The sequence below is a fragment of the Haliotis rufescens genome, unplaced genomic scaffold (genome assembly GCF_023055435.1).
Source record: "Haliotis rufescens isolate VD_foot unplaced genomic scaffold, xgHalRufe1.0.p SCAF_31, whole genome shotgun sequence".
In the NCBI taxonomy this organism is placed as follows: Eukaryota; Metazoa; Mollusca; class Gastropoda; order Lepetellida; family Haliotidae; genus Haliotis; species Haliotis rufescens.
This window is the reverse complement of record NW_025964013.1, coordinates 3,117,900-3,127,366: the sequence shown is the minus strand read 5'-3', so window position 1 is coordinate 3,127,366 and position 9,467 is coordinate 3,117,900. Positions and strand designations below refer to the sequence as shown.

General features: G+C 41.2%; 1 protein-coding gene across 1 annotated transcript; it reads right to left on the bottom strand.

The window, feature by feature from the left end:
• Positions 1 to 1,197: 1,197 nt before the first annotated feature.
• On the bottom strand, positions 1,198 to 8,915 carry LOC124136841 (glyoxylate/hydroxypyruvate reductase A-like). The gene is made up of 11 exons (XM_046502887.2): positions 8,846 to 8,915; positions 7,112 to 7,260; positions 6,233 to 6,367; positions 5,940 to 5,971; positions 5,694 to 5,833; positions 4,997 to 5,076; positions 4,471 to 4,567; positions 3,623 to 3,743; positions 3,004 to 3,068; positions 2,411 to 2,552; positions 1,198 to 2,069 (listed from the first exon to the last, which is right to left on the bottom strand). The coding sequence occupies exons 2-11, from the start codon at positions 7,251 to 7,253 to the stop codon at positions 1,983 to 1,985; spliced, it is 1,041 nt and encodes a 346-aa protein (XP_046358843.2). The 5' UTR covers positions 7,254 to 7,260; positions 8,846 to 8,915; the 3' UTR covers positions 1,198 to 1,982.
• Positions 8,916 to 9,467: the final 552 nt, after the last annotated feature.

The following is a 9,467-nucleotide window of genomic DNA, read 5'->3' as shown; positions in this document are numbered from 1 at the left end:
ACCCCACACCCTCACCCGCACCAACAACCACACCCACACCCACACCCACACCCACACCCACATCCACACCCACACCCACGCCCACACCCACACCATCACTAACGCCAACACACCAACACCCACACCCACACCCACACCTAAAACCACACACCAACACCCAAACACACACCCACCCACACCAACACCTACACCCCCCCACACACCCACACCTACACCCACCCACAACCACACCCACACCCATCCATCCCCACACACCCACCCCCACACACACCAATACCCAAACACACACACACACACACACACACACACACACACTACCACTACTACACCACCACTACCACTACCACTACCATTACCACTACCACTACCACTACCTCTATCACTACCACTACCACTACCACTACCACTATTACTACCACTACCACTACCACTACCACTACTGCGCCATCACTACACATATCGAGTTTTACACGTATCACACACTATTGGTAAATCACAGAGAACAAAAAAGAGCGAAGCGTGGTTTTTTTCACGATAAAACATTGTTCAATCATAACGTCATTTCTGGAGATTCAAACATGCGCTTCCGCAACTTGATGACGTCATAAATTAGACGTTATTTTTAAAATAAAGTGTCTGTCCCCATTGATGTAGCTGGGCAACGCAGATAAACGCAGTGGAGAACGATTGCATCCAGATGTGGGAGAGATATGAAAATGGGTATTGGGAGAAAAGGTACAGATAATCGACCAATCTCATTAAAATCAGATCTTAGTTCTCGCTATCGCTACACAAATCTACACAAAGATCTGAGGACATCCCGTTGAGGGTCACGTCAGAACGACCTTTCATCCAACCAATCAGAGCGTCGCTTGCCAGATCTTGAAAGTGACAGTCGGAATGTGTTTTCTAATCATGCAACCACGAAATATTTAATACGGGGTATTCCGAACGACAGTTACGGGTTTTATGATTATATCCATACAATCTAGGCCATCTATAAGCCATTCCAAAATGTTCCTCTTATCAGTTTCATTTTTTTTAAATCGAGAATACGTCAAAATATGTTTCTTCGCCAGTTTGAAACTAGTGTCGTAAAGCTCGAGAAAGCTGCCTTCTGATTGGCTAATGTCGATTTCTTGTCAGTCATTTCGTTGGTCGGTCAAAATTCGGGAAAGGTCGTTCTGACGTGACCCGTAATGGGATGTCCTCAGATCTTTGTTTAGCGGTAATGAGAACTAAGATCTGATTTTAATGAGATTGGATAATCGACGTGAGGATTGTGAGAATATGCGGGAAATACCAAACTTAAGCCACCTATTCATAAAATGGAATTGTCCAACATTGTAGAGGTCGGATTCTATTCAGGGATTCATTAAACATTAAAATACGGGTAACTATTTTCATAAAGTTTGAACAATTTCTTGACATCCTTAAAGGGGTCGTACATAATGTTGATATAAGATTGATAATGTTGATATCAGATTGATAATGTTGATATAAGATTGATAATGTTGATATATCTCATACAAGAAATGAACATGTGAAGTTTTTTGAGTAAACACAAAGGATTTTAAGTTGCATTGTGCGTTCATCAAAGTTACTACTTGAACTTAAGAAATAAACGAGTGATAGTTACTTGTTATATAAATTCTGCATGGCCCCTCATCGTTTATTCTCCCTACAGTGTTTTATTGTACGATGTACAACATCAACTCGTTTATTTCTTAAATACAAGTAGTAAATTTGACGAATGCACAGAACAACACCAATTACTTAAAATCCTTATTTTTCATTCAATAAACCTCACATGTTTATCAATAATCATTGAATGGTTTAACCAGATGCCTGACTACAAAATATGCTCAAGGTCTAAATACTCTTAGTCTACAGCAGGAGAGTCGACTGTTTAGTAAAGTCAATCCAACAACACAACAGAAGCGTTGAGCCATTCAGGTTCTTCATCTTGCATATCCTAACGGTCAATATCCTCTGTCGATGTCCACAATGTTCTCCAGTGCTTGTCCGGTCACGTAACGATTATAGTTGGCCAAAAACATGGTCGCCAGCTGCACAGAAACGATATAATTAACTTAAAATAGACGATAACCATCTGAATATCTTGTTTAATTTTCCGACTAGTTCAACGACATCATTGCCTTGCGAACACCATTCATATCCTTTTCACCGCTTTTGCGCTTTTACGTCCAATGGAACCTTTTAAGGTGGATAAAAGTTTTACCTTCATAAAACTATTGAACGATTATAGTCATCATAGCAGCATTTCAAACCAGAATATAGAACGAATTACAATTATGAAGTATTTCCATCTGCATTGAATCAATGCAACGATTTACAGTGACACACCGTGCAGTACACCCACTGGAATAGAGAGTATCAATAGGGTTACCTGTTTATACGAGTCCATATTATCACTCTGATTAGAGGCGTGGGGTGTGATGACCACGCCCTCCTCACCCCACAGCGGACTATTCTGGGGCAAGGGCTCCTCAGTGAAGACGTCGAGAACAGCTCCCGACAGCCATCCCTTTCTAAGCACAGAATATGTCTTTATGTTATTATGTCACAAAGGGAAAATATCGACTCTGATAATGAGGTCTATTGTCATCTTTTAACAGCTACGTCGATAACGACAGTGAGTTCGGCTGGGGATCCATTGTTGGGGTCTGGTGTGGTTGCATGGGGTATGCTCCCTAACTTCTAAAACAGCTTTTTTGTTGTTGTTGCATCAACCAAGTCAGCGCGACTGACCACCTGATCCCCTTGGTCGCCTCTTACGCCAAGCAGAGTCGCGTTTTACAGCAAGCATGGGTTGCTGAAGACCTGTTCTGTCCTGGATCTTCACAGGTCTCCAAAAAAGCTTAGCCCCATTGACCAAACACAGACTTTCTCCCTTTCAAAATTCTTGAATCCGCCTCGTGTATACTTCCTCGTTGTGACAAGGATCTAAGCTATATTAGAGCCTGACAATATAACATCTACCTGAGTGCTGCAATCAGACTGTCGTCGTCAATGACGTCGCCGCGCCCAACGTTGATGAATAGAGGCTGTTGAAAACATATGTCTCCACATTAGCTCATAAAATACTTACATCGTCGTGCACTATTTCCCAATACAAGTAATCCTTGTTAAAAAAGATGATTAAAGTACATTAAAGTATTCAAAATCAGTATACAGTACTGCCTTACAGTCATCACAGGGGCGGTAGGGTAGCCTGGTGGTTAAAGCGTTCGCTCGTCACGCCGAAAACCCGGGTTCGATTCCCGACATGGGTACAATGTGGGAAGCCCCCCCCCCCCCCCCCCCCCCGCGATATTGCTGAAATATTTCTTCAAGCGGCGTAAAACCATACTCACTCATTCATTCATCACAAATGGCGTCACTCGCTTGATATTCAGCTTCAATATAGCTCAGAGGGTATGTACATGTAACATATTAAATAGACTATGAAAACTATTGTAATTTATGATTATATGAATTATTCCTGCATACACTGGAATAGAGGAAACCGTTAAAAAATAATAAATTTCCTCAACACGGTAGAGAGTGGTTTGATGAAGAGGGCAGAAGCTGATTGTACTATAACTCCTTTCCTCCCTACCTGCTGGCTACAGTAGGACAGGACGTCTCCATTCAGGAGCCCCTGAGTCTCAGGTGTGGAGGGCAGGATGTTGACCAGGAAATCACAGGAGGACAGGATCTCGGGGAGACCACGTGGTTGTCTGGATATGAAACATGTATATTTGATTCATCCGCTACGCTTTCTGTGGTTCGTAATACTTGAATGAATCGCCATTGTCGATGCAAATATTAGAAAGGTTTGCCGTTTTGTGCGGTTGTGTCCGACATGTCTTGCATGTCATCGTCGAAGCTCAAAGGTGTACCTGCAAGCACTTTAACATAGTTGCATCAGTGCTCTGTTCAATGTGGTACCTGTAAATTGCTTCATTCGACAGCTCCATCATCAGCCTGACAATATATTCTGCTTCGCATATGTCCCTTGGACACTTCCTGTCGAGTCATTCCGAAACGCATGGGATGGAGAGCGATTCCCTGCCTTACACTGAAACCTCAATTAATTAGCATTGAGGACCATTGTGTTTCAGGACAAGCAGAGTTCTTATATTAGGTCATTGTGTCGATATCGATTCAACTGGCACGACCTCCTACCTAATACGTTCAATTGTATTTGTAATGAAGAGACCCATGTGGATATTGTTCCTACAGCTTGACGGGCATAACACAGGGATTGTCCTGATGGTGTGAGCAACTGTTATCAGCATACACAGAGTTCTCAGACGTCAAAGTGTCATTAAAATTACCAAAACATTAGAGCATCAGCATCATTCAACACGTATTACGTCATATCAGTAAGATGAATACACTATTCACATGCCTAGAACACTCAAACGGTACATAGAAATGCACAAGGACGTCTCTTAGACCTGCCTGTACTCATCCACGAATTCGCTCCTCTCTTCCTCCGTGACTTTAGATCGTTTCATTCCCCACACAGTCATATCCCAGTATTTGCATGCACGGGCAACTGAAACACCAGACAATATACATACACACTGCACTTCACTTCAAATAATTATTTTGACTCTTAAGGCTGCATGTGCCATGTCGGCAAGTTCAATGGATGTGATTGATATCTTCCTGATACACAGTGACAATGAACAACATCGCTATACTTACATGTACAAGTGAAGAGAATATAGGTCACAAAACCCTTCCCATAGCCATAAGGAATCTCTCCTTACAGCAGAGTCGATTGTACGATTCCCACGTATCATGAGCATGTGTTTTTCAATCACTATCAAACAGGGACGATACCACGTGTTCGTGTCAAAGCGAGGCTTTAGCTGCATACTGAATTGTCAAGCTTCGGATTTGTTTCAGTTTCAGCAGTCATGAAATATAAAGATGTGAATGAGATCAGTTTGTTCCATGCTCTGAGCTGAGTCTAGTCTACCTTCGCCGCCGATAGCTCCAATCCCCAGTATCCCAACCGAACAGGAGCTGAGGTGTTTCAGTCCAGAGCTAGAGATCACTCTGAAAGGTGTAATAAACAACCTCTGTATGTATGACACACGATAAACATTCACGAATGCTAGTATAATCCAGGGCAAAAAAGTATACACTTGCAAATTGGATTTGACAAAATAATTACAAACGTTATCAAAACGTTACCAGTCTGAACACTGCAAACGTATTTCTAAATCACAACTATGTCACCCGTATCGTATACATCACCATTGTATAACCATTTCTTGTTTGTGTCATCTTTAGTCACCATCAAACATTGGCGTATACTTTCTTTGACCCGGCAGTATAGTTCGTATACCCTTTAAATAAATTCTGCCCTTGTGATTAAATCATGAAAGCTTGTATTCCTGTCAGATATTTGGATCAACATGGGACCAATTCAAATGAAGTCACATGAAGCCGATGGTTAGTGCGTGGCTTTTCGCGTACATGTGGGCCAGATTTAGCACCGGTTAACAACTTTCACTGTGGCCCTTGGAACGTTGTAAGATCAAAACAAAGAAGTGTGTAATAGGGGGATTCGACCTGCAGACAGTCAGGTAGGTAGGTAGGTAGGTACGTCGGTGGGTGTGGTGGTGGGTGGCCCATGTTATAAGCCTCTAACATAAGACACGTATACATGCCTGTCCCATGTGCGTTGGTTTTGCATCCTCTGGAAATGTTGGAAGTTCATGTTGGCAGATATGATTTGACCAATTACATACTGGGAGATGGAACGTTTGAAGGTCACGGCGTTACGGGACACCGTTACGTCAGATGACAGCTAAAACAGGATATGAAGGGTAGAACAGACAAGCGGTCACGGCACCAAACAGTCGACAATAACGACACTTTGTTACAAAGTCCCCCAAAACGGAAAGTTTACTTACATCTCTTTTGATCTTCAACAGTGTATCAACTCCTTGAATGAATTAAAACATGACATCATTCTTTATGTATGTTTACGTGTATATACAAATATGTACTATTTAGTATTATTTAACAACGTTCCCAACTGACGTGCTATATACGAGTACGGTAGGAGAGCATTTCAGTTGGCCACAAAGAACACAAGAGAGTCAGAAATTTTGTTCAAACAAGTTAATTACATCTGTCGACTTCCTCTGAAGTGAGGTGCTAAGTTGCAGATGCTATCAGACAGGATACAGCAAGCAAGCCTAACCTGCCTCCGCCGTTTGAATCCACTTCAGATTGGGTAGCAGGTGAAGGTTTTGAGCCACGAAGCAGATGGGTCCAAAATAAATTTCTACATCCTTCCAGTCGGCTTTGTCAGTGGCTTGGAGATACTCTGAAGACCCTGTCGAATAAACTGTACTCAGTGCTACACTTTTCATACCAGTGGTTCTGTATGACACTGCATACATTGCTACACTTTTCATACCAATGGTTCTGTATGACACTGCATACATTGCTACACTTTTCATACCAGTGGTTCTGTATGACACTGCACACATCTGTCCACTGTTGATATCAGTACTACAATAAGAAAATGTATACCTTATTACACTGTTGATATAAGCCGTGCAGTAAGATTTTGTTTGTTATTTAACGCCGCACTCAGCAATATTCCATCTTTATGACGGCGGTCTGTTAATAATCTAGTCTGGATCAGACAAGCCAGTGACTGACATCATGAGCATCGATCTACTCAATTAGGATACGATGATATGCGTCAACCCAGTCAGAGAGCATGAGCACCCTTTCCCGTTCGTCGCCTCTTATGACAATATAGTCGCCTCTTATGACAAGCATGGGCTGCTGAAGACCGATTCCAACCCGGATCTTCACGGGTAATGTGTAGCAAGATGTTCATACATATAGACGTCTTACCAAGCCATGAAGAACAACAGTTTTAAGATATTCTAGAAATTGAAATATACCTTACGCATTACACACCATATACATAATGTAGTTTATTATTTACATGCCCTTTTCTGTATCTCGGACTAAACTAGAGCCGTTCCTTCAACCACTGAATTAAATGCAACTTGATTCCGAGCTGAGACCAAGCACGACTTGCATCTAATCCATAAACACCTACACCATGCTTTCAGTATAACACGCCGGAAGTCAAGCAGGGGATCCTGGCGTTCTAGGACAGTGTTGACGTGGTCAGTTGGGAACGCGGTAAGTACAACAGGTCTTTTCTGGTTCCTGATCATGGTGCTGAATACCACCGACATATAAGTGCTGGAACACGGGAAATATTTTCTCTACTATGTGCCAGGTTAACATAATCCATCGTCACAACAGTTGAGAAATTTAAGTAACCGGCAGAGAGAGCTTTATTACGAAATACGAAGAAATCTAATGTCAAGAAATACCTGTCTGTAAGATATTTAGACATTTACTGGGTACTGACTGTTACACTGTAATATAGATGTTGTTACTATACACCACTGGGCGAATTTGGAAATGTCATCCATATGTCTACCTTAAAACGAATTGAAAGTTTTACTGAGGCATTGTTGGAATACGGTCCTTTATACAATATACATCCACGTGGGAATCTACAAACAGATACCATGTGGACACGCGTCCATGAATACATTTCTCAATCCTGTGACATGATGGAGCATGATAGAAGCCATGTTAACATTATCGAAATGGTATTATCATACATATCGTGTAACATGATCAAGCATGATAGAAGCCATGTCAACATTATCGAAATGGTATTATCATACATATCGTGTAACATGGTCAAGCATGATAGAAGCCATGTTAACATTATCGAAATGGTATTATCATACATATCGTGTAACATGGTCAAGCCTGACAGAAGCCATGTCAACATTATCGAAATGGTATCATACATATCGTGTAACATGATCAAGCATGATAGAAGCCATGTCAACATTATCGAAATGGTATCATACATATCGTGTAACATGATCAAGCATGATAGAAGCCATGTCAACATTATCGAAATGGTATCATATATATCGTGTGACATGATCAAGCATGATAGAAGCCATGTCAACATTATCGAAATGGTATCATACATATCGTGTGACATGATCAAGCATGATAGAAGCCATGTCAACATTATCGAAATGGTATCATACATATCGTGTGACATGATCAAGCATGATAGAAGCCATGTCAACATTATCGAAATGGTATTATCATACATATCGTGTAACATGATCAAGCATGATAGAAGCCATGTCAACATTATCGAAATGGTATCATATATATCGTGTGACATGATCAAGCATGATAGAAGCCATGTCAACATTATCGAAATGGTATCATACATATCGTGTGACATGATCAATCACACACAATCTTGTCACACGATATGTATGATAATACCATTTCGGTAATGTTGACATGGCTTCTATCATGCTAGATCATGTCACACGATATGTATGATACCATTTCGATAATGGTATTATCATACATATCGTGTGACATGGTCAAGCCTGATAGAAGCCATGTCAACATTACCAAAATGGTATCATACATATCGTGTGACATGATGTGGCATGATAGAAGCCATGTCAACATTACCAAAATGGTATCATACATATCGTGTGACATGATGTGGCATGATAGAAGCCATGTCAACATTATTGAAAAGGTATCATCATACATATCGTGCGAAATGATAACAGTTGACGAATATGTGACAGCCAAACACAAACACACACACCACGGCCTCCAGACATCTCACTGTGACATTGTAAACATCGAAAAACAGATGTCAGAAGTATTACACTTAACAAATTGATATCAATCATACAAGACAAGGACAATGCTATGTACTTACTTTAAGACAGACAATAATCGTTGTAATGTTTCCTGCAATGTTATCGACACGACTTCTTACATGGAAGAAGACAAAACAGGCAATGTGGTATTCTGGTCATGCAGAAAGGTTAGCAGGCCGAGTCCTGATCATAATTTATTCAGCACGATTAGTTGTGCATTGCTATCTGTTATAGTGGCGTATTACATGGACCCGTGAAGATCCGGATTAGACTTGGTCTGCAGCAACCCATGTTTGTCGTCAAAAACGGGATCGGGTGGTCAGGCTCTCTGACTTGGTTGGTGCATGTCATCGGATCCCAATCGCTTGAATCGATGTTCATGTCAATCAGTGGATTGTCTGGTTCGGGCTCGCTTGTTTACAGACCAACGTCATACAGCGGGAACATTGCTGAGTGCGGCGTTGAACAACAAACAAAAAACATATTAAATACACCAGCAGAGATGCATATGTTTGCATGAGGCTGTAGGATCACATTGTGTGGACAAACTGTAGTATTGACGTTTTAACCCGAACCAGTTCCTCGTTCTCAATATGTAGGCTTTTGTAGGCTCGGTGATTATTGGCTGTGCAATAAATTTTCAATACCTCGGATTATCAAATGTATTATAAAGATGTGAAT

Coding starts and splice junctions, on each gene's coding strand:
- LOC124136841 (XM_046502887.2), bottom strand. CDS start 7,253: ATGTCGGTGGTATTCAGCACCATGATCAGGAACCAGAAAAGACCTGTT. Junction 5,077..5,693: donor AACCAACGCACATGGGACAG/GCATGTATACGT, acceptor TACACCTTTCAG/AGTGATCTCTAGCTCTGGAC. Junction 2,070..2,410: donor ATATGGACTCGTATAAACAG/GTAACCCTATTG, acceptor GTTTCTGTGCAG/CTGGCGACCATGTTTTTGGC.